The sequence below is a fragment of the Monodon monoceros genome, unplaced genomic scaffold, assembly GCF_005190385.1.
Source record: "Monodon monoceros isolate NGI ecotype Baffin Bay Population unplaced genomic scaffold, NGI_Narwhal_1 Super_Scaffold_8, whole genome shotgun sequence".
NCBI lineage: Eukaryota > Metazoa > Chordata > Mammalia > Artiodactyla > Monodontidae > Monodon > Monodon monoceros.
This window is the reverse complement of record NW_021703785.1, coordinates 79,389-105,269: the sequence shown is the minus strand read 5'-3', so window position 1 is coordinate 105,269 and position 25,881 is coordinate 79,389. Positions and strand designations below refer to the sequence as shown.

General features: G+C 41.3%; 1 protein-coding gene across 3 annotated transcripts in view; it reads left to right on the top strand.

The window, feature by feature from the left end:
* UPF3A (UPF3A regulator of nonsense mediated mRNA decay) overlaps positions 1-16,437 on the top strand; it is a 45,658-nt gene extending 29,221 nt beyond the window's left edge. For 2 of the 3 annotated variants that reach the window (XM_029210529.1, XM_029210527.1), the window contains exons 12-13: positions 8,451-8,569; positions 10,588-10,741. In XM_029210529.1, coding sequence (XP_029066362.1) covers positions 8,451-8,457 — 7 coding nt within the window. In that variant the 3' untranslated portion in view covers positions 8,458-8,569; positions 10,588-10,741. Of the gene's footprint in view, positions 1-8,450; positions 8,570-10,587; positions 10,742-16,416 lie in introns of those variants that run through there. The other variant, XM_029210528.1, reaches the window with a different exon arrangement.
* The last annotated feature ends 9,444 nt before the right edge of the window (positions 16,438-25,881 follow it).

Here is a 25,881-nt window from a genome sequence, read left to right as displayed (position 1 = left end):
AGATACACAAGGCATAAAGAGAAAGGAATCAAAACATACCTTTAAAGGAAATCATCAAGTCAGAAAGCATGAGAGCAAAAGAGGAAGAAAGGAACTTCAAAACAGCCAGAAAACAATTAACAAAATGGCAAATGTAAGTTCATATCAATAATTATTTTAAATGTAAATGAACTAAATTCTCCAATCTGAAGACAGAGTGGTTCTTTTAGTCAATGTAGTATTGGAGGTCCTAGCCACAGCAATCAGACAAGAAAAAGAAATAAAAGGAACCCAAATTGGAAAGGAAGAAGTAAAACTGTCACTGTTTGCAGATGACATGGCACTATATATAGAAAACCCTAAAGACGACACCAGAAAACTACTAGAGTTCATGAATGAATTCAGTAAAGTTGCAGGACACAAGTTAATACACAGAAATCTGTGCATTTCTAAACACTAACAACAAGTTATCAGAAAGAGAAATTAAGGAAACAATCCCACTTACCGTGACATCAAAAAGAATAAAATACCTAGGAATAAACCTATATAAGGAGGTAAAAGACTTGTACTTGGAAAACTATAAGACACATAAAAGAAATTGAAGATGACACAAACAGATGGAAAGATATACTGTGTTCATGGATTGGAAGAATTAATATTGTTAAAATGATTATACAACCCAAGGCAATCTACAGGTTCAGTACAATCCCTATCAAAATACCAACAGCATTTTTCACAGAACTAAAACAATTTTAAAATTTGTGTGGAAACACCAAAGACCCCAAATAACCAAAAGAATCTTAAGAACAGAGCTGGATGTATCATGCTCCCTGACTTCAGACTATACTACAAAGCTACAGTAATTAAAACAGTATGGTACCAGCACAACAACCAGACACACAGATCCGTGGAACAGAATAGAGAGCCCAGAAATAAACCCATGCACTTATGGACAATTAATCTACGAAAAAGGAGGCAAGATTATACAATGGCAAAAAGACAGTCTCTTCAATAAGTGGTGCTGGCAAAACCAGAAAGATACATGTAAAGCAGTAAAATTAGAACATTCTCTAACACCATATACAAAAATAAAATGGATTAAAGACTTAAATGTAAGCCCAGAAACCATAAAACTCCTAGAAGAAAACATAGGCAGAACACTCTTTGACATAAATTGTAGCAATCTTTTTGTGGCTCTGTCTCCTAAAGCAAGGAGCAATAAAAGCAAAAATAAACAAATAGGACCTAATTACACTTAAAAGCTTTTGCACAGCAAAGGAAACCATCAACAAAATGAAAAGACAGTCTACTGAATGGGAGAGAATATTTGCAAATGATATGACCAATGAGGGGTTAATATCCAACATATATAAACATCTCATACAGCTCAACATCAAGAAAACAAACAACCCAATTAAAAAATGGGCAGAAGAACTGAATAGACATCTTTCCAAAGAGGAAATGCAGATGGCCAACAGGAACATGAAAAGATGCTCAACATCGCTAATCATCAGGGAAATGCAAATCAAAACCACATTGAGATACCACCTCACACCTGTCAGAATGGCTATCACCAAAAAGAACACAAATAACAAATGTTGGTGAGGATGTGGAGAAAAGGGAACCCTATTCATACATTGTTGGTGGGAATGTAAATTGGTGCAGGCACTGTGAAAAACAGTATGGAGGTCCTCAAAAAACTAGAAATAGAACTACTGTTTGACCCAGCAATTCTACTCCTGGGTATATATCTGAAAAAAAAGAAAACACTAATTCAAAAAGATGTGTGCACCACAGTGTTCATAGCAGCACTATTTACAATTGCCAAGGTATAGAAGCAACCTGTGTCCATCAACAGAAGAATGGATAAAGAAGAAGGGATATACATATACACACACACATACATACACACAGTGGAATACTGCTGAGCCATAAAAAAGAAAGAAATTTTGCAATTTGCAGCAACACGGATGGACTTCGAGGGCATTATGCTAAGTGGAATAAGTCAGACAGAGAAAGACAAATACTGTATGATATCACTTATGTGTAGAATCTAAAAAAGAAAACTAGTGAATAAAACAAAAAAGAAAGACTGACAGATATAGAGAACAAATGAGTGGTTACCAGTGGGGAGGAGCAGGAAGGAAGGGCAAGATAGGGATAGGGGATTAAGAGGTACAAGCTATTATGTACAAAATATTTACGTACAAGGATGTATTATTGTACAACACAGGGAATATAACCAGTATTTTATAGTAACTATAAATGGAATATATTAACCTTTAAAAATTGTGAATCACTATGTTGCACACCTGTAACTTATGTAATATTGTACATCAACTATACATCAATTTTAAAAAAAAGAAAAAGAAAAAAGGAGTGGCTGAATGGATGGAAAAAAAAAGATCCAACTCTATGCTGCTTCAAAGAGACTCATTTCAGCTTTAAGAGCACACACAGACTGAAAGTGAAGGGATGGAATAAGATATTCCATGCAAATGCAAACCAAAAGAAAGTAGGTTTAGCTATGCTTATATCAGACAAAATAGACTTTAAGTCAAAAATTGTAATGAGACAAAGAAGGTCATTATACAATGATAAAGGGGCTAATTCATCAAGAGGATTTAACAATTATAAATATGCACCCAACATTGGAGCACCTAAGATATATAAAGCAAATATTAACAGATATGATGGGAGAAATAGACAGCAATGAGATAATAGTGGGGACTTCAAGATCCACTTTCAACAATGGATAATCATCCAGACAGAAAATCAATAAGGAAACATTGGACTTAAACTACACATTAGACCATATGGATCTAACAGAACATGTCAACCAACAGCAGAATTCACATTCTCAAGTGCACATGGAACATTCTCCAAAACAGATCAAATATTAGATCACAAGACAAGTCTTAATAAATTTAAGAAGATTGAAATCATATCAAGCATCTCTTCCAACCACAATGGTATGAAACTAGAAACAATTAGAAGAAGAAGATTGGAAAATTCAAAAATGTGTGGAGATTAAACAACATGCTTCTGAAAAACCAATGGGTCAGATAAATCAAAAAATATCTGAGACAAATGAAAATGGGAACATGACACATCAAAACTTATGAGATGCAGCAAAAGCAGTTCTACGAAGGAAGTTTATAGTGATAAATGCCTACATCAAGAAAAAAGAAAGACCTCAAATAAACAACCTAACTTTACACTTCAAGGAACCAGAGAAAGAACAACAAACTAAGCCCAGAGTTAGTAGAAAGAAGGAAATCACAAAGATCAGACCAGAAAAAAAGGAAGTAGAGACTAAAAAAGAAAAATCATTTTTTTAAAGATCAATAAAACTGAGAACTGGGTTTTTGTGGTTTTTTTAATAAAGAAAATTGATAAACTTTTAGCTAGACTAAGGGGGGAAAAACAAGACAAATAAAATTAGAAATGAAAATAGGAGACATTACAACTGATAACATAGATACTGAGGCTCATGAGAAACAACTATGGACAATTATACACTGACAGATTATATAATCTAGAAGAAATGGATAAATTCCTAGAAACTATAACCTGCCAAGATTGAATCATGAAGAAGTAGAAAATCTAAACAATTACTAGTGAGGAGATTGAATCAGTAGTCAAAAACTTCCCAACAAACAAAAGTCCAGGACCAGATGGCTTCACTGGTGAAATCTACTAAACATTTAATGAAGAATTAATACCAGTCCTTCTCAAATTCTTCTAAAAAGTAGAACAGATCAGGATGCTTCCAAACTCATTTTATGAGACCAGCATTACTCTGCTACCAAAGCCAGGCAAAGACACTACAAGAAAAGAAAATCACAAGCCAATATCCCTGATGAACATTGATGCAAAAATCCTCAACAAAATATTAGCAAGCTGACTTGACCAGTACATTAAGAGGATCATACACTATGTCAAGTGTGGTTTATCCAGGGATATCAGGATGGCTCAATATACACAAATCAGTAAATGTGTGATACACCACATTAACATAATGAGGGATAAAACTCATATGATCATCTCAATAGATACAGAAAAAGCATTTGACAAAATTCAATATCCTTTCATGGTAAAAACTCTTGAGAAACTGGGTATAGAGGGAAGGTCCCTAAACATATTAAAGGTCATATATGCAAACACACAGCTAACATCATACTCAACAGTGAAAAGCTGCAAGTTTTTTCCATAAGATCAGGAACAAGGCAGGGATGCCCACTCTCATAACTTTTTTTCAACATAGTACTGGAAGTCCTAGCCAGAGCAAATAGGCAAGAAAAAGAAATAAAAGGCATCCAAATTAAAAATAAGTCGAATATTCTGTTTGCAGATGACATACTATGTACAGAAAACACTGAACATGCCACAAAAAATCTGTTAGAAATAATAAATGGAAACAGTAAAATTGCAGGATACAAAATCTGTATACAGAAATCAGTTTGTTGTTAGTGTATAGAAGTGCACCTATCAGAAAGAGAAATTAAGAAAACAATCCCATTTAAGTAGCATCAAAGAGAATTAAATACTTAGGAATAAATTTAACCAAGAAGGTAAAAGATTATACACTGAAAACTATAAAATTCATAAAAGAATTAAACACAAATAAGTGGAAAGGCATTCCATGTTCATAGGTTGGAAGAATTAATATTGTTAAAATGTCCAGAAGGGCTTCCCTGGTGGCGCAGTGGTTGAGAGTCTGCCTGCCGATGCAGGGGACCCAGGTTCGTGCCCCGGTCCAGGAAGATCCCACATGCCGCGGAGCAGCTGGGCCCGTGAGCCATGGCCACTGAGCCTGCGCGTCCGGAGCCTGTGCTCCACAACAGGAGAGGCCACAACAGTGAGAGGCCCGTGTATCCAAAAAAAAAAAAAAAAAAGTCCAAAAGAAGACCAAAAAGGACTTCAAATAACCAAAGCCATCTTGAGAAAGTAGAACAAAGCTGGAGGCATCATGTTCCCTGATTTCAAATTATATTACAAAGCTATAGTAATCAAAACAGTATGGTATTGGCAGAAAAACAGACACATGGAGCAATGGAACAGCATAGAGAGCTCTGAAATATACCCATACATATATGATCAATTAATGTTCAAGAAAGGAGCCAAGAATACAATTGGGAAAGGATAGTCTCTTCAATAAATGGTGTTGGGAAAACTGGACAGCCACATGCAAATGAAAACGGAGCAATTTCTTACACCATACACAAAAGCAACTGAAAATGTGTTAAAGACTTGACTATGAGACCTGAAACCACAAAACTCCTAGAAAAAAACATGGGGGCAAGCTCCTTGACATTGGTCTTGGCAAGATTTTTTGCATTTGACAACAAAAGCAAAAATAAACAAATGCTACTACAAGGAACTAAAAAGTTTCTTCACAGCAAAGGAAACCATCAACAAAATAGGAATTGGGAGATTGGGATTGACATATATACACTAATATGTATAAAATAGATAACTAATGAGAACCTGCTGTATAGAACAGGGAACTCTACTAAATGCTCTGTGGTGACCTAAATGGGAAGGAAATCCAAAAAAGAGGGGATACATATATACATATAGCTGATTCACTTTGCTGTACTGCAGAAACTAACACGACAATGTAAAGCAACTATACTCCAATAAAAATTAATTTGAAAAAAAATATCTGAACTAAACACCTTTTCAAATAATTGTGAAGGAAGTGATGTTTAAAAATAAATTACAGGGACTTCCCTTGTTGTCCAGTGTTAAAGAATCTGCCTTCCAATGCAGGGGACGTGGGGTCGATCCCTGGTTGGGGAAGTGAGATTCCACATGCCGTGGGGCAACTAAGCCTGCGTGCCACAACTACTGAGCCCACGTGCCTCAATGAGAGAGCCTGCATGTGGCAAACTACAGAGCCCACGCGCTCTGGACCCCACGCACCACAACTAGAGAGAAGCCTGCACACCACAACGAGGACCCCGTGTGCCGCAAATAAGACCCGACGCAGCAAAAAAAATTAAGAAAAATAAGTAAATAATAAAAAATAAATTACAATAGAAGAGGTTAAAAAAAAGCAACCTATGAAATGGGAGAAAATGTTTGCAAACCACATGTCTGGTAAGGGGTTAGTGCCCTAAATATACAAGTAACCCATACAACACAACAGCAAAGAAAAACCAAACCACTTACAGACTGTCCCCAGCTTAAAATGGTTTGACTTGCTATTTTTTAAGTTTACAATGGTGTGAAAGCAATATACATTCAGTAGGAACTTTGAATTTTGATCTTTTCCCAGCTATCAATACGCAGTACAATACTCTCTCATGACGCTGGGCAGTGGCAGTGAGCTGCAGCTCCCAGTCAGCCAGGCAATCATAAGGCTGAACAACCCATTTATACACTTACAACTATTCTGTACCCATACGACCATTCTGGCTTTGACTTTTAGTACAGTATTCAGTAAATTACACGAGATACTCAATACCATATTAAAAATAGCTTTTTATTAGATGATTTTGCCCAACCGTAGGTTAATGTAAGTGTTCTGAGCATGTTTAAGATAGGCTAAGCTAACTGCGATGTTTGGTAGATTAGGTGTATTAAATGCATTTTTGACTTAATGATATTTTCAACTTATGATGGCTTAATTGGGATATAACCCCACCATAAGTCAAGGAAGAGCTATACCCAGTTTAAAAATGGGCAAAGGACCTGAACAGACATACTGCCAAAGAAGAAGTACAGATGGCCAACAGGTACATGAAAAGGTGCTCAATATCACTAGTTACCAGGGAAATACAAATCAAAACCACCATGAGATATCACCTCATGCCTGCCAGAATGGCTCTTGTCAAAAAGACAAGAGATAAGTGTTGGCGAGGGTGTTGGCGAGGGTATGGAGAAAAGGGAACCCTGGTGCACTGTTGGAGGAATGTAAACGGATACATACTATGGAAAACAGTACAGAGGTTCCTCAAGAAATTAAAAATAGAACTGCCGTATGATCCTGCAGCCCCACTTCTGGGTGTGTATCCAAAGGAAACAATCCCGATATTGAAGAGACATCTGTATCCCCATGTTCGCTGCAGTATTATTCACAATAGCCAAGGTATGGAAACAACCTAAGTGTCCATCGATGGATGACTGAATAAAGAAAATGTGAGATATCTACATAGATATAGATATCTATAGATATATCTCTATCTATCTATATGCAACAAAATATTATTCAGCCTTAGAGAAGAAGAAAATCCTGCCATTTTCAACCATATGGATGAACCTGGAGGGCATTATGCTAAGTGAAATAAGCCAGACAGAGAAAGACAAAGACTACATGGTATCACTTATATTTGGAACCTAAAAAAAAAAGTTGAACTCATAGAAACAGAGTAGAATGGTGGCTACCAGGGACTGGGGCATGGGGAAAGTAGGGAGAGGTTGGTAAAAGGGTACAAATGTTGGGTTATCAGATGAATAAGGTCTGAGGATCTAATGTATAATATGGTGACTGTAGTTGATAATACTGTATTCTATAATTGAAATTTGCTGAGTAGAGCTTGTATTCTAATCAAAAAAAAAAAAAGTAAATATGTGAGGCAATGAGCATATATTGATTAACTTAGTGGGAATCCTTTCATACTGTACATATATCAAATCATTTCATTGTACACTTTAACTACATCACAATTTTTTATCTGTCAATCATATATCAATAAAGCTGAAAAATATATAAATACAAAAGTATTGAATAGTTACACCCTCTGAAAGGTGCCTAAGATACCCCTTCAGGGATTATCAGAACTCATTTTGAGACCACTGTTTTAAAACAGTAATACCTCTTTATATTGGTACACACTTCCCAGTGTAGGCTTTCAGATTGGCTGGGCAGGGCACGCACAGTGTCTGAGGTTTGGGGATGTCTAGCAACCTGTGGCTGGTAAGATCAAAAGCTGTTCACATATGTGTGAAGATTTTATTACCAATTATAGAAAAACTTTGAGTTTATCATATGTCTAAGAACTGGCAAAAATGTTAAGGAAAGAATTACCGTTCATGTGGACACATTGCGTGGAATTACAGCTGACAGTCGTGGGGAGGGACCGAGTTCTCCGTGTGACTGAGGGCCCGAGTGAGGGTTGGCCTCCTGTTTCACTTCTTCGTAATTCCTCTGCAAAACTTTCTTTTAATGTTTTCTGTTGTTTCTCATTTTAGATTTCAGTCCTTGGTTTTATTCAACTACTTAGTGATTTAGTAATTATATTCTAAACATGAACATAACAAAGGAGAGGAGCTGCCTATTGGGATTTTCATTGCTCTCAGCCTTGCTAGTAAATCATAGACACCAACTGAAGTAATTCCTCAAATCTGACATGAAATATAGGCCCTTTGAAGGATCTCATTTACCATCTTCGGAAACAAGTTTTTACTTGCTAAATAATAGTAGTACTTACTGAGTAATCGTCTCCCATTTCATAAATCCCAAGGCAGTGAAACACCTGCGGATGTTTCTGCAGCAAATCCAGCAAATCCAAGGAAGGAGAGTGGCTGCTCCAGCCACTTCCCAGCAGCCCACTGTTTCTTCCCCAACCGCATTCCTCGTGGGGTGAGTGAATTCTGCACATGTGGAAGATCCACGCGGACAGGGCGTGCATTTTTTCACATCACACTGTGAGAAAGGATCATTTACTTTCATCTCTTTCCCTGAATTCTCATTTTGGTGTCTGTCTTAACTCTGATGAAAAGACATATAATCATCTATAAGCAGATTTGCTTTCTATTCTGTTCTTCCTATCTTTAAAATTAAGGACATGTATTAGGTTAAAGTGGAGAATTAAGTAGGTATTTGATCCTCTTGATCTGTTCATAGATTAATAGCAGTAAAGAAAAAGAAAAATGAGAAGTTTATTTTCAGAACACTATTCAGAGTCAAGAGGTTTTTTTAAAAAACAGACTTTCCCACTTAAATCTACCAGATAATTGCTTCAACCCAATCTTAGCTATAGGCAAGGTCTACTCGTAGTTATTTTTACATGAAAATTCAGTTTTAATCATTATTTTTTAACTTTGTCACTTCAGTTAGGTTTAGAAAAATGCTGTCTGTCTTCTTTGTGTGAATTTCTGCCAGGCTGCATTTTGGTGGAAAGCTAGCAGTTCTTGTAAATAGTTATCCCTGTCTTCTTTGTATCAAAAGCATGTTTATCCTGTGAAGTTCTAAATCTCTTCCAGAATTCTTCATTGCTACACATCTAAAAGAAAAATAAATACAGAAGTAGCCTTATATCACAAAAGAGATTTTTAAAAAAAGTCTTAGTCAATTTAAACATAAGCAGCCTATCCCATAGAAAGAATGGTATTTTTCAGTAAAATAATTTAAATTATTATCATGGTAGAAAAATCAGTGTGCCAAGTTGCGAGCAGTGTGCCTACAGGTTACATACAGTGTGCTTACAGGTTACATACAATTACTCCATCACATGCTCATGGAGTAGCCATTTCCTACATCACTAGGATCATACTTTTCTGAATAAAAAAATGGAGCAGTTGATTGGACAGAGGATTCTTATGCCAGTTTGGGGTGTGAGGGCCAATGTAGGAGATGCTATTTGGACACCAAACTGCTGGCATTTCTAGGATATCTTAATAGGTGGTAGAACCCATGACGTTTGGATTCAGGCCTTGCTATGGGCTGAATTGTGTCCCCCTCCACCCCAGTATTCACTTGTTGAACCCTTAGCCCCCAGTATGGCCGTATTGAAGTAAAGAAGCAACTAAATGAGGTCATAAGGATGGGGCCCTGATCCGATAGGAGTAGTATCCTTATAAAAGAAGACACCAGAGCTCACTAGCTCTCTCTGCCACATGAGCACACAGCCAGAAGGCCGCTGTCTGCCATCTGGGAAGGCCCCCACCAGCACCAATAAGCTAGCACCTCGATCTTAGACTTCCAGCCTCCAGAACTGTGAGAAATAAATGTCTTAGTTTATGCTGCCCAGTCTGTGGTATTTTGTTATGGCAGCCTGAGCAGGCTGAGACAGGCCTGTCCCAGGAAACCCAAGGACTGCAAGGGAAGGAACCCAATGGTGGTGGCCTGCAGCAATGGCTCCTCTCTCCTGGACCCCCAAGTCTTCCTCTTTTGGATCACTTCTGTCAGCTTTCAAATGAGATTTGTTAGTTCTTATGTTATTAAAAAATTCCTCAAGCTAAATTGCCTTATCTATCAAAACATAAAATAGAAGTATCCTTACACCCAGCATTGGAACTCCTAACACTGCACCCTACAGATTGAACTGCTGCTACAAAGCATAGACACACCAGCGGTTAGATGCCCTTCTTTTTGGAACAGCCCAGGTGTTCCTCCTGGGACGTGGCTAAGTGACAGCTCCACAATGCACAACACTAACACCAACTTCTCCACAGGGTGGGGTAAAGTCCAGAGTGCAGAATGTGCTTCAAACCCTTTATAGACTCACGGGATGTTTGCATTTGCATAGAAAATGTTTGGAAAGATGTGTGCCAATTACTAACATTTTTACAGTGGCTAATAATTGAGACTACATTGTGGAAGTAGAGCTTTTATGTTTTGATACACATTTTAAATCCTGCTTTGTAAAACCTCCGCAGACTCCGTCACCCCCCACCCCATGGCTCCGTCACTCCTCCACGGCCCACCCACTGGATGACAAGCCCATGAAGGCAGAGACTGAGATGTTTACTACTGTTTATGCCAAATTGGTGGAACTCAGTATTTATTGAATAAATGCTCAAATGAGTAAAAAGACAAAATACCTTATATTGCAACTTGCTCGTTCTTAAATGAGAAAATTTATCTTTAAGCCAATATTTATCTTACAAATAACAAATTGTTTTATGCCTAGAATTTCTGACTACCTGAATATTTTTATGTATGTATTTTGGTCTAGAAACCACCTAAACCTCACAGTGAAATAGCTTTAAAAGTACTCAAGCTTTTAGGACAAATACTGATAAGAAATATGCCAAAATTTAATAGCAACTGAAACTAGGATTAAGGTGATTTTTAGTTCTTTTCTTTCTAATTTTTGAACAATGATTATGTACAAAAAATAGATTTTCTTTACTTCTCTTTCCAAATGGATTCAAAGCTTGTACTTACCAAATGTATATAAATGCCTGAAATGAGGCATTTGAATTTGAAATGAGGAATTTGAAAACTAATTCTTTCCCCAAGGATCTCTACCAGTCTGCTACTGAGTTTCCCAGGGAAGAACAATGGCAAAGTCTGCACTTCGGAATTCCTATGCAATTTCTTTTCCTGTTTTTGGTATTTGCTTAAGTTTATGCACGAGTAGGAACTATATTAGTACTATTTTCAGCATCCTCTCTGATGTGTCTTCTGAAAAATGTCACTTACCTTGCAATGCAGCATGATATATTTCTTCGTGCTACAATTGCTTTGTTTGTGACCCTCACTGTCTTACATTTTACAGACGTGACCACTTTATCATTCTCTCTTCCTGTGCTACTGTTTCCTCTTGAGCAGAGTCGCTTAGCCAGTTTTTTAGGTTATAGGTTTAAAAAAAAAAAGTTTTATTATTGCACAAACCCAACGTTTGTCATTATATGAAGTTAAAATTTTCTAAATCATTCCCTTTCTCTTTGAAATTCTGTGTAATATTTACCAGTAAAGATTATCTTAAGGTCCTGCCTTTTGGAATTGTTTGCAGGTTTTTGGCAGCTGCCCAATGTCATCCAAATCAGGAAAGGAGAAGATCTGAAGGATTATGTTGTCAGGCCTGCGAACTAGCAAGTCAAACTGCCCCTGACACACATTCAAAGGATAATCCAGTACTTCTTTCTCAAGCACTTTCTCCATCTGCCCTAAACATCAGTGAGAAAGAGAAACTGAGAGACAGACTAAATTATGACAGGCCAGCTGAATCCCACCCACTCACAAAAAAGTCACTTGAATTTCAAAGCACCTGTGCTTCTTAACACAGATGAACCTGTCTTTAGAATAAAGTTCTGTCCCACTGAAGAGACAGTCACCATTGAGCAGTCCTAGCTTAAGTGGAGTAGATACTCCCATTTATGAAGTTCTTTACATCCAGATAACAGCTCTTTGGAGACACAGTTATTGTCACATTCATTCATCAAATGGTCACTGCGTGCCTCTGTGTGGCAGGCACTTTTCTAGGCATCAAGCATTCAGTGGTGAGCAAAGCAGACCAGTTCCTGACTTCACAGGCCTCAAAACCCTTCCTTTCACTTAAAAGGAGTGGAAACCCCTAAAAGCTCACCAGTTCCCCTAAATCAGGAATTCTTTTTTTTTTTTAAAGAAGATGTTGGGGGTAGGAGTTTATTAATTAATTAATTTATTTTTGTTGTGTTGGGTCTTCGTTTCTGTGCGAGGGCTTTCTCTAGTTGTGGCGAGCGGGGGCCACTCTTCATCGCGGTGCGCGGGCCTCTCACTGTCACGGCCTCTCTTGTTGCGGAGCACAGGCTCCAGACGCGCAGGCTCAGTAGTTGTGGCTCACGGGCCTAGTTGCTCCGCGGCGTGTGGGATCCTCCCAGACCAGGGCTCGAAACCCGTGTCCCCTGCATCGGCAGGCAGATTCTCAACCACTGCGCCACCGGGGAAGCCCCTGAATTCTTAACTCGAAATCCGTGTTGGGTGCTCTTGTAACATTGTCGCTCTTGTGGTCATCCATAGGCTCCCTAAGTTAGTATCATATGAGCAAGCACATCATACATTGTTCTGTAGAGGAGTCTATATAAGCTTGCATCAGATCCTCAAAGGAATAACTTTTAAAAAGTAAAAATTTTTATACAGTAGGCTGTCAGTAATCCAGCATCGAATTGTTCTCACAATCTTCTTGCCACAAACATAAAATGGAGCAATTCGATATTATAGGCAGAAACTGTCATCTAAAGTAACAGACACTTAATAAGTATGTTCTCTCCACTGAAGAGTTGGGGGGTCATCACTGTCACCTTCTTTATACTGAACAGAACCTGCCCCTCCCCCCACTGCAGCTCTCCACCCCTCCCACCCCTCCCCAGGCCCACGTGGCTCAGGCCAGTCTGATCAGGGCAGCCCCCAGACATGCGCCGGTCTTCTCCTAGCGTGTGCCTGGGGGCTGCGCTGGCCAAGTGACGTGCGAGTCCAACAGGATGGCAGGGCAAACTCGCCCTGTCGTTCTGTATGTGACCAAGGAGGCCCAAGGGGAGTCAACCTTCCCATGGAGCTGAAATGTGCACTCAGAGCAGAGGTGAGAAGATGGTGGGCTCCTGTCGGCAGTGCTGGAGCTGCTGGACCAGCTCACCCTGGAGCCCACCTTCCTGTGGGCTTGTTGGGGGATGGGGGTGTGTCTTGTTACTAAAGCAGTGTGAGTGACTGTGTCTATTACTTTAGTGAAATCGGATCTTAACTGACAGCTTTGCTTTGGGTCGAACGTATGAGAAAGCTTTGACTTGGCGGAAAACCCTGCTGCTGTGGTGCTCAGGCCTCAGCTCTTCTCAAGCCCTGCCTCGGAACTACTGATATTCTAGGGACCCCCTTCCCTCCACCATGCTGCCTTGTAAGACCAGGAGGCCACACCAGCTTTCAGCCATAACCTCCACTTACAAAATAACCACAGAGAAACACCCCAAAGGCTCAAGGTTCTAATCTAGAACTGACTGATAGATTGCGATAAAGCTGTGGTTCGTCTTGTAACTTTGACTAATTAAACAAGAAACATTCAGAAAAATTCTAAGTCTTCCAGGTGTCCTGGAGCCTAGCGTTTCCATTTAATATGCATTTCAATAAACCTCTTGTGCTGCTTCTAAGAGGTAAATTACAGGTTCTACCCTCTAAGGAATAAGGGGCACAGCCGCTTCTTCACCTCTGCACACCACAGACACAAGCTCCCACTTGCCAAGGACAGCCCTACACCAAGGTCTACTCATCATTCGTTCAGTTCAACTACGCTCGTCTGAGTGTGAACTTTGTGCTAGGGACTGTTGCTACACCCTCAAGACACAAAGCACAAGACTTTGCTGACAACAGTCTTTCCAGCTGGCAGGGAAACCCACACAAGTGAGTGGACGATTATAATTCACTGGGATATGCGCTGAAGTAAGGTGTGGACAGGAAATATGGATACTTCTTATTTTATCAGTCATCTTCTCCCCAGGTACACTGATCTGTTTGGGAGGAATAAAATTTGGGGTCCCTTGTCCTGGCAACAGGAGGCCAGAGCTCAACCAGTGAGGAGCTCCTGCCTATGACCCTGCCTCACGAGTGATGCAGAGGTGAGGTGATGGCTTGGGGCCATTCACAGCAGCGTGTGGGGTGTTGCTAGCGGTGCCCAACAGGTGACAGCAGTGACTCCACAGGGGCCTGGCGTGTGCTCGTGCATATGCTGCCCTGCCTCTGGCTTCTGAGCCCCATCCCATTCTCCAGTCTTCCAGCTGATTCTCTGAGCTGTTTGAGATGCTTCCAATAAGTTCTCTTTCTGCTTAAGTCAGCTAGGATTGGTTTCTGTTGCTTAAGACCAAGAATTTCAAAAGAAAACTGATAAACAGGGAGATGGTTAGAGGCAACAGTAAAGACATTTGGAGAAAGGAAATTTGGGGAAATAAGTTACACTGCCCTGAGTAAAAAAATCCCACTAATATTGAGGAATGAGAATCTGGCAGCCTATGTCCTATGGTGGAAAATGGCCAATTACCTGTGGTCCCCTGAAATAAACTGTTCATTATGGGTCAGGTTTGGGGAAACTGCATTGGTGCTGCCACAGAACAGTGTGAAAGGTAAGAGGGATTCAAGATTGTAGGGAAGAGAAGCAATTCCTAACAGCACTGAACATTGTCAAATGGCAAACAAAATGTCTGAAGTCGTCAAACATAAGAATTGGGACTCGCTATGCACATGCTAAAATAATAAAACAGTCAGAGGGTTGAAATAGCCACGAAGTGTCTGTGTGAAAGTTGGTTCAACAATCTGGAAAGAATGAGACTCTATGTCTCAGAATGAAGGTATGCAGCAGGCCTCAGCAGACGCAGAATACGTCAGACCCACAAACACCCAGCTGATTCTCCACGCCATCCCCCCACCAAGGAAGCTGACTTCCTTAAGCTCCCCCCATGCCACAGCCTTTTCCGGATCTGAAGTAGCCAATAACAAAGTCAATGTCTGGAGGAGGCAGCTTCCAACCAAAACAACAACACTTTATTAATTCACGTCAGCAAACGTGAAGGGAACAAATGCAGGAATGGATTCCGAGTGAAGGGTTCTAAACAAGAAAGAGAAGAATACTGGGTTGGACTGAATTTATGGATAGTGTGGTGGCTTAAACATCAGTTCTAGTCGTTTACTCCGCTGACTAATAGCAGCCTAAACTCAGTGGCAGCCACGTAAAGTCGAGATGCCAAAAACTCCCATCAGAATTCAGAGATTTCCCAGGATAGTAAGGCTGGAATGAACTGGTTATGGGCAACCCACCCTCTCCTCTGAACTATGGCCCCCAGGGGTCTAATAATACTCTTTTCTACAAAACTCTGAGAATGCACTGATGAGGAAACACTAGAATCTTTGAAAAGACTTCAGTGACTGCAATTAAAGTGGGCTCTGTAGTAGACTGATAGCTACATTCTCATCTCTGGAACCTGTGACTATTGCCGTATGTGGGAGAAAGGGGGGGATCTTTGCAGATGCAACTAAGTTAAGGGTCTTGAGATGGGGAGATTCTCCTGGATTGTCCGTGTGAGCCCTAAATTCAATCATGTGTCCTTTTAAGAGAGAATCAGGAAAAGATTTTCCTCGCAGACATGCAGAAGAGAAGGTGACATGAAGGCCGAGCAGGAGAGACATGGGAAGATGTGGCCTTGGGGACCGGGGAGCTGCTGTCGCAAGCCTAGGGATGCCAGCAGAAGCCGGAGGAGGCAGGGAACAGACTCTCCCCCAGAGCCTCCAGAGGGAGGGGCCCCGCTGACACTGATTTCAGACCTCTGATCTCCAGAACTGTAAGAGAATACATTCTGTCCTTTGAAGCCACGAAACTCATGGTAATTGTTACAGCAGCAGTAGGAAACTCACAGGCTCCCTGACTTAAAGGGAAAATACAGGCGTTTTAGAGTCAAGGTCAGGAAGGTGACCCTAACAGTCAGAAGGGCCTGTACGCCCCGCCCCCAGTCGCTCTGGGGCTGAAATGGACGAACCACCCACTAGATTCCTGCTTGGTCTGCAGAACTAAAGCCCATTTTGGGTCTTGTGAGCGCAGGTGTGACTTGATTCACCATGAAAGTGAGACATGGCCCTTCAACCAATTTCTAGATAAGAGTCAGTTCACAGACCCAGAGACCTTCGACTATTCGGAAAGATGGCTACGTTTGAAGAGCCTTGTAAGAACTTACGTGACTCTTCTTCCTATAGGCATTTACCTTAGATTGACCAAAATCCACAAGCTTCACACTGTATTCTGTTCGCAGGGCCTCTGCCGGAGAGATGCAGGGCAAGGATGCCAGCAGGACCTCAGCTCCTGGCATCTTGTGAGCAACTGTGGAGTCGACTGTCTCAAGTAGGGGACGCAGGGGACAAGCATGGGTGCACCCGATGGGGCCAGCCTGGGGACAGCACTGCTGCAAACCTGGGTGCCCTGACGTGGTGAGCCTCAGGGACGGCTGGCACTTCCTTGTGCCCCCGCGCATCCCTCTGTGTCCAACATACCATGCTGCCTCGACCTCCACGTCTTTGTGGCTTTGTGTCGTCCTCATCTGGCCGTCCCCACAGCTGCTGGGAGGCCTCTCTCTCACCTCCTCACACAGGAACTTGCTTGAGGTGCAGAATCTCAGGCCCCACCCAGACCTCCTGACCAATCAAGGCTCCCACATGCCTGGGCCTTGCTGGGAAACTCACTCTCCACTCTAGACTCAGCACAGTGTCCGCTTGCCCCTCACAGCGCTGGTTACCTGTGGCCCCTCCCCTCCGTCTCGCTGCTTCAGCCTTTTCGCATCTGACATAGTAGGCACCTAAAAACGCCCACCAAGTGAATAAATCAATGCACCCTTCGCTGGTCTAACGCATGTCCCCACTCCTTGGATGGAATATAAGAAGAGCAGCTGACCATGTGGCCCGTGCAGGACTCCTGGCAGCCACTAGACACTGGCGGCACTGCAGCTCTGCCCTGGGCTGCTGCACACCGTGGATGCCCTGTGGGAGTTCAACCGAGCGGGGCTGCCCCTGGGCTCCCTCACGGCTCCCAGACAGGCTTCTAGGGCCAGCAACAAAAGGCTTTCTTTAAAGAGGGAGGAAGGGACAGCCACGGGTGCCTGGGACACTTTGAAACTGCCACACCTGCCAAAGCCCAGTACTTGCTGTGCTGCTGCTTGTTCAGCAGGAAGCCTGCAGGGGGCGCCCTCGCTGCTCTAGGGAGGGTTGTTTCTTCTTCTAGGTGGAGAGAAACCATCCACGACTTCCAGATAACCTGCCCCCAAAAGCAAACACACACAGTCTGGCCCAGAAGTTGCCCACCACGGAGGCCAGAGAGCAGAGCTCCCAAAACATTCTGGATATGGGCAAGGTGAGTGAGGCACTGGCACAAAAACTCAGTAGTTGATGTAAATACTATTTCCATGCGGTATTTTAAAAAATCTAAATTAATGCTAAGGAATCTATGAATAACAAAATATAAACTTTTTTTTTTTTTCTAAAGTAAGAAGTGGATTTATTTACAGAGAAACACACTCCACAGACAGAGTATGGGCCATCTCAGAGGTCAAGAGGCCCCAGGGTACAGGGTGGTTAGTTTTTATGGGCTGGGTAATTTCTTTTTTTACTTCCTAAATTTTATTTATTTATTTATTTATTTTTTATTTATTTATACAGCAGGTTCTTATTAGTTATCTATTTTATGCATATTACTGTATATATGTCAATCCCAATCTCCCAATTCATCCCACCACCACCAATCCCCCTAAACGTTTTTAATAAAGACAGGATCTAGCCAACTCCTTTGGTTTTTTTTTGTTTGTTTTGTTTTTTTGACGAGCAGGCTCAGCGACCATGGCTCACGGGCCCAGCCGCTCTGCGGCATGTGGGATCTTCCCGGACCGGGGCACGAACCCCTGTCCCCTGCATCGGCAGGTGGACTGTCAACCACTGCGCCAGCAGGGAAGCCCCTAGCCAACTCCTTTGGCTGGTCTGTGAGTGTTGACGTGACATGCTCCTGAAGCTCCAGTGTGGGAAGGGCTCATGCATGTGGATGTGTCATCTACACTGAAACCTTTTCATTGAGATTTACCATGAAGGAAAGCTGCTGGGCCCTTCTCCAGGCCCACTGGATCACAGTCTGCATTTATTAAACACCCAAGCGGTACTTATAAGCTGTGTCAGACTTTTTCACCTTCTCCAGTCTCTACAGGACTGGCTGATAAACAATGTGTAGGGTTTGCGTGTACCAGAAAATCACAAAACGTGCTGAGGAACTGGGGAAGACTTGGCCCAGTTTGAAACTAGTAAAGCTTTACACTTAGCCTACTATTATTTCCTTAACAAGTGGTCCGCAAAACTTTTGCTCCTGTACCTCCCAAAAGAATTTTCATAATTTAATTTCACATACTTTTATCTTAATGAGGACAAAATTCCCTGCAATAAAAATGTGCATGTTAATTAAAATTTTGGACTTCCTATCACAAGGTCTTAAGTACTAAGAAATATCTCTATTACAATAGTACATAACTAATCAAAACAAATATTAAAATAGAGGTATAAACTGCTATACCCTGAATGTTTGTGCCCCTCCCCCCCAAACTCACATGTTGAAATCTGATCCCCAGGGTGACGGCATTTGAATGTGGGACCTTTGGGAGGTCATTAAATCATGAGGGTGGAGCCCTCAGGAATGGGATTAGGGTCTTACAGAAGAGACCCCAGAGCGTCCCTCACGCATTCTGCCATGTGAGGACACAGTGGGAAGATGGCCACATCTGGACAAGGAAGCAGGCTCTCCCCGAACACTGAATCTGCCAGCCCCTTGATCTTGGACTTCCCGTGTCAAGTACTGTGAGGAATAAATTTCTGCTGCTTATAAACCACCCAGTCGAAGGTGGTTTCCTATAGCAGTCCAAACCAACTAAGACATAAACATAAAAGTCTGATGGTTAGAAATACCCTTCCTTGAATTAAAAACAGCAGGATGTTTATAATTCTCGAAACTGGTGAGGGCCCAGTTTCTCTCTCTACTCTCTCTACTTATGTGGGTGTTTAAAATAGTCAACAATAAAGTGTTAAAAAGAAAATTCCTCTCAGAAAGATGGGGATATTTTCCCCAATGGGTTCATATATTGACAGATGAATTTAATGAATACCTTTTGCTAGTAGAATAAGACAATGTTGGACAATTCTATTCCAGGTTTCCATTTTTATTGATCTAACTGCTGAGAAACCTTGGTGACACTGAATGGAGCAGAGGAGTTTTGTTATAAAATACCACTTAATCCTTTAAAATTCTTTCAAGTTGTATACCAACTGTTCATAGTTATCTATAATCAAAAATTACTTCTAATGTCTACCATTTGATAATTCTTCTAATTTAATTGAAAGCAAAGAATTAGAAATCATCTGATTTTTTAAAGGCTTTGCAATTCAATGATTGGAGTCGTTCAGTTTCTCGGTTCCTGGGAAGTATACAAAAGTCTTTTCCAACATCTCAAAAAATTATTAATTGTACCTGCTAGTCTTTCATTCTTGGTTTATTTATTTCTTTTTTGGCTGCACCACACGGCATGTGGGATCTTAGTTCTCCGACCAGGGATCGAACACACACTCCCTGCAGTGGAAGTGTGGAGTCCTAACCACTGGACCACCGGGGAAGTCCCTAGTCTTTCATTCTTGGAAGTGAACAGTTTAATCTGATCTACTCAAAAAGGCTTGGGGAAAAATAATCAAGGCAGTCATTTCAGAACATCTTTGCCAGTATATTTTCATAGAGAGTTTTCTAAAGCCTTGGGTTGCAAATTTAATGAATCCAATTTATGGAAAATAGTCACCGTGTAATAACCTTTGCCAATTAGTTCTTACTATCAAGCCAATCAGCCAAATCAGCCTTATTTATTCAGAAAAACTTCGTTTTTCAATTCAAATAAACATGAAATTGATGTCTCAAAATGAGGACCTATTTATACAAAAATTAGAAACATCTTGTAAGTAAACGCAGTAATGTCAAGATTAAAATTAAATGGAGTTAATAGTCTTTCTTATTAGCTAACTTAAAATAATGTGTAGCTAAACCAATGGGTTATTGATGAAGCAAAGAATGTGATAATGGAAGTTATATTTCTTCAGTAAATATGTGTACATGAATATATCAAACTCTAGCATTGGGCTTTTGGGAAAACTTAAATAAGATTTATTTAAAAACTCACAAATAAATCCTTTGATTTTGTTTTATACCACTACCAAACCTCTTATATTTACCATTTTAAAAAACAGTAAAATATACTGCTAGAAGCTACCCTGCCTGGCAGCTAGCATATAAATTCACTTTTTAATCAATGGGAGGCATGAATAATAAAATATTTAATTGGATGAAGAATGTAATTGGTAAATATACTTGATCAAAAGAGTTTTTTAAAACTATCTTAATGATTACTACACATCTTATCAGGAAGAAATCACATAAAATTTTACCCATAGACTTTATGGAATGTATTTTGGACATAGTCCCGTTAACCAGTTTTCTCTAACTTAGCAAGCTTATTTTAACCTGCCTTTACTATTTAAACTGCTGTTCCCTAAATTCTCCTCTGAACTAGCTCATTCGCTCATTCCACACTCACAAGCTCACAAGCTGATTAAACCCTGAAATGTATTCATTCTGGTGTCACTTTCTGGAAATCATACTTGGACCTCAAGCCCACACACCCTTAACTGTTTTTCTAAATTTTCAACTCTTTTATCCCATCATGTCCCGGAACTCATCTTGCGAAGCAGGCATTATCATCTCAGGTGTGTTAAAAGACAAACCATTTAATGTGCCAAAGATCAGCAGACCTGTGAGTGAACGAGGTCTTAGCCCAGGTCTTGTTGTACCAAATCACTGATTCTTTTTGCCATTTGTTCACTTATCCCAAAGCCTTAAATGCCATCCCTCCTCCAGCCTACTACTTAAAGGAATAATACAGGAAAATTTAGACTTCATAACAGGAAAGCTCCGATTAATCATTTGGATAGATATGTAGTCTCCTGATCCTTTTTGCTTGCCTTAACTCTGTCCAGAGCGAATCCCACCACTGGAGTGGAAGAAGCTGGTGAAGGAGAGCGACGCTGCTGTCTTCCCACCGAGCCGGGAGCCCTGGGCAGGCCTGCTCCCACCTTGGTGCTTCTCTTCCGGTGAAGGAACATGGATTCACAGATGATAGGAAGCTCCACAGGTGAAATGTGGGCAGTCGAGTTTCCCTGCTTGGAACAGTCATGTGATCTTTGAAGGTGCAATCTCCACTTAACCCCCAGGGAGACCAGGCCTCCCCTTTTCAGAGCTGGATGAAGACAAGGACAGTCTGGACTTGAGATGCACCCAGATGGTGAAAATTCTGTTCCCCAGAACTCCTCTCAGGGAGAGAACTCCATGTGGCAGAAAGAAATACTTAGGAGAAATGATCGTTGTGGATGGGTTTCCTGAAGGAGCAGTGATTGGGCCCTCAACTGCCTTCTGAGGGTCTTTTCTGAGGCTAGAGCTGAATTGCTCAGGGCAGCAGGGAGAACCTGTGTTCTCCCCACCTGGCCCTCAGCCTCCTCTGAATGAGTGTTGAGCAAATATTTTAAAACAATCAGCTTGAAGGGGAACCAACCTATTAACCACATTGGGCGCCCACGTGGCTCAATCTGGCTTCGTTTCAACCCCCTTCCGTCCCTGAAGGTAGACAGACCACAGTTAAAGAGCTGAACTCCTTTGGCATCTTCTCTGCTTGTTTAGATACTGTATTTTATAACTAAAACCACAGTGTGAGCTAGGACGTTCCTGCTTCATCACAAATGTGACTCGCAATGCGAGCAGACACTTCCTCTCAATCACTTTCTCCCTAACTGCTCCATGCAGTAGATGTCATATCACCATTTTAAAGACAAAAGAACCCGAGGCGGAAAGATGTAAGTTGCCCCCTTACTTGGAGGCTGGTCTTCTTCTTCCCACACAAGTAGTTTCTCAGAGTGTGGGCAAGACTGTGGGCCTAACAGTCATGGCTCATAACCGTGGTTCTCAACCTTGGCTGCGTTTAGAAGCATGTGAGACTCTACAAAACACCCAGTCCTGTGCTCCACACCCAAAAGACTTCACTAGTCCGGGTGCGACCCAGGAACCAGTCGTTCTTAAAGCTCTGCAGGTGATTCAAATGTGCAGCCAGATTTGAAAACAGCTGGTAGGTAATATTGTATCTATGGAAAGGTAATATTGTATCTATGGGAAGGTAATATTGTATCTATGGGAAGGTAATATTGTATCTATGGGAAAACGCTGCGTAGCAAAGAATGCCCCCTCCTCTGCTCTTTCAACAATTATTTGAGAAAGTACTATATTCCAGGAATAAGGCCCTCAGGGTGGGGGAGACAGTCCGATAAAAGCCAGTAACAATAGAGGACTAGGCGTCTGTGAGTCAGAGAAGGCGTGACTTGCCCAGCCCGGGTGGCAGGAAAGCCTTCTTAGCTGAGGAAGTGGTGCCTGGGCTGTTTTCATCAGGACCTGAGGCCTCACTTCTGTGGTGACAGCAGGAAGGGTGCACAGGGAGTCAGAAACAACTTCTTGATCACTGGAGCCCCAGACCAGATGGGGGTCCACTGTAGACATTTTCAGGGTGGTGACAAGTTGGCTACGCATAACTCAGATGTTCGATAGAATGAAATCCCCAAAGGACCTAACTCAGTGCCAGGAAGAGGCAAGCCATAAAATCCTAAACTTTCAATACGAACTCAGTTTCCCTACCAGTGGTCAAGTTCTTGTTAGTATAGTTCAGTCAGAGCATTAAGTATCAATGGCATCTAACATTTATCAAGTGCTCTGCGCATTTCATTCTGTCTTGTGCCAAAACCACCTTGAGGTAGGTCTTACAAGACTGCCCCATTGTGCGTGTGAAGATACTAGGTCGCCCAAGTTCTCTCTCTCTCTCTCACACACACACACACACACACACACACACACACACACGAGTGATGGAGGCAGGTTCAAACATAGGTTTGTCTGACTTCATAGCTCAAGGTCTCAAAGAGTGTGCCCTTTATTCCCAGCATGAGAGGAAGTGTGTGCTTGGCAAGCATTAAAGCTGTAACATCCAGGAAGGCAGCTCCTTAGCTTTACTGGTGCCTTACCTCAGTTTTGGTGATGGCCAGGTGGTGGAAGTCCTTGCTTGGAGTGGGAGCTCGGCTTCCAGCCTCATACAGAACGCTGGGCAGGAGAGAAGTCATGGGCTCCTTCTGCAGCTCCACAAGCACAGTGTCCAAGGCCAGGTCGGTTTCTATGCTGCTCCTTATTTATTTTTTTTCACCAGCAAGAGCAGGTGACCTTCACACTTGGGGCAGCCTGCTTGAATCAAAAAGTACCCTCTGCCACTCCCTTCATTGGTGCAAAGAAGACCGTTTGGAAGAGGTTGGCTTTGCACTGTGACGATTCGTTGGCCATGCATAAAAGAACTCAGCAGACCAGTGTCAGGTTCCTGGTAACCTTTCATCTGCAGGTGTGTGAAAAACCTATTCATTCATGTATTCAATTAGTACTTATTAAGTGCCTACCATGTGCCAGGCACCGGGGAATCAGTTGATCCTGTCAGTTTCACCTGCCTCACCCTGGTTGGCTGTGTGACCCTTAGATGGTCATTCAGCAGAGCCAGTGCTGCCTGGCAGCAGAGAAAGAGCAAAGGATTCTGGGGGCCCAGGTTCGCCCTGCTGGTCCCTCCTATAAGGGGACTCGTGATTGGCCATCCAGTTCTTTCTTGCTGACGTGGAAAGCATCTGCCCCATTCACTAGGTGAGACATTGTGCTATTTGTTTTCTGTATGCCCTATAGCACGTAGAGCATATACAATGTTTGTCTATATTTTTGTCCCTCATTTCCTGCATTTCTGTCTTCTTTTGAATTTAGTTGACTTTTTCTGTAATGAAATGTTTAAATTCCTTCTTAATTTGCTTTTGTTTATATTCTATAGCAATTTTCTTTGTGGTACCATGAGGATTTACATCCTGAAATTATTCCTCTAATTTGAATTTACAGCAGCTTAACTTCAATAACACAAAAACTCTGCTCCTTTACAGCTCTATCCCCAGCCCTTTAGGCTATTGATGTCACAAGATTACATCTTTATACATTGTGTGCCCCAAACATAAACTAATAATTCTTTTAAATGCACTAGTCTCCTAAATTATGCAGGAAACAAAATTTGGAGTTACAAAGTTACAGTAATATACATTAATACTAGTTTTACACTAATACTTTTTTCTTTAAATGTATTAGTCTCTTAAATTATGCAGAAAACAAAAAGTACAGTTACAAACCAATGTCATAAAAATACTAGCTTCATAATTGCCCTATTTGACCTTTACTAAGATTTTTATTTCTCTACACGGCTTCAAGGTGCTGTCTAGTGTCCTTTCATTTCACCTGCAACACTCCCTGAGCATTTCTTGCAGGGCAGGTGTAGTGGCCACAAACTCCCTCAGCTTTTGTTTAAATGGGAATGTCTTAATTTCTCCTTCACGTTTGAAGGACAGTTCTGCTGAATACAGGATTCTTGGTTGACAGTAGTTTTCTTTTAGCACAGGGAATATATCAACCCAGTGTCTTCTGGCCTTCAAAACTTCTGATAATAAATCTTCAGATAATCTTATTGAGGATCCCTTGCAGGTGATGAATCTCTCCTCTTTTACTGCTTCCAAGATTTGCTCTTTATCTTTTGAAAGTTTGATTATAATGTCTCAGTGTGGTTCTCTTTGAGTTCATCTTACTTGGAGTTTGTTGAGCTTCTTGGAGGTTTATGGTCATGTATTTCATCAAATTTGGGGAGTTTTCAGCCATTATCTCTTCAGATATTCTTGCTGCCCTTTCTCTTCCCCCTCAATGCTTGTGTTCGTCAACTTGATCATGTCCCACAAGTCCCTTAGGCTCTGCTCACTTCTCTTTGATCATTTTTCATTCTGTTCCTCAGCCTCAATAACTTCCATTGATCTGTCTTCAATTCACTGATTCCTTCTTCCTCCTGCTCTAGTCTGCCTTGAATCCCTCTAGTGAAATTTTATTTCAGTTGTACTTTTCAGCTCCGTAATTTCTTTTTGGTACCTTTTTAGGTTTTCTATCTCTTTATGGATATTCACATTTTGTTCACACACCAGTTTCTTGACTTTCTCCCCATCTTCCTTAGTTCTTTGAGCATCTTTAAGACTGTGGTTTTAAAGTCTTTGTCTAGTATGTCTGCCATTACATCTTTTTTAGGTACAGAGTCTGTTGAGTTTTTTCCCTTTGAACAGGCCATACTTTCCTTTTTCTTTGTATGCCTTGTGATTTTGTTGTTGTTCTTGAACACTGGACATTTGAATATAATAATGTGTAACTCTGGAAATCAGATTCTTCCCCTTCCCCAGGGTTTGCCATGTTTATTATTTATGTACTTATTTGTTTTACTGTTGTAGGCTGTCTCTGTGCCAAGGATCAGCCTGAAGTGCAAATAATGTCTTTTTTTATGTCTCTTATGAGCCTTCCCTTGGGCAGGTGCAGTCACTTTCTAATTTTCCCTGTATATGCAGTAGTATTTAACGTCTGGCTCTCAAAAGGAGAGAAGCAAAAAATGAAGTGTGTCAGGGGCAGGGGGTGGGGGTGGGGGTGGGGGAGGGTGCTGGCCCTTTAAATCACCTGAAAGTCACTTCAGCTAGAGGTGGAAGTATTTACAGAAGGAATGGCTGCCTGCCTCTTTGTCTGC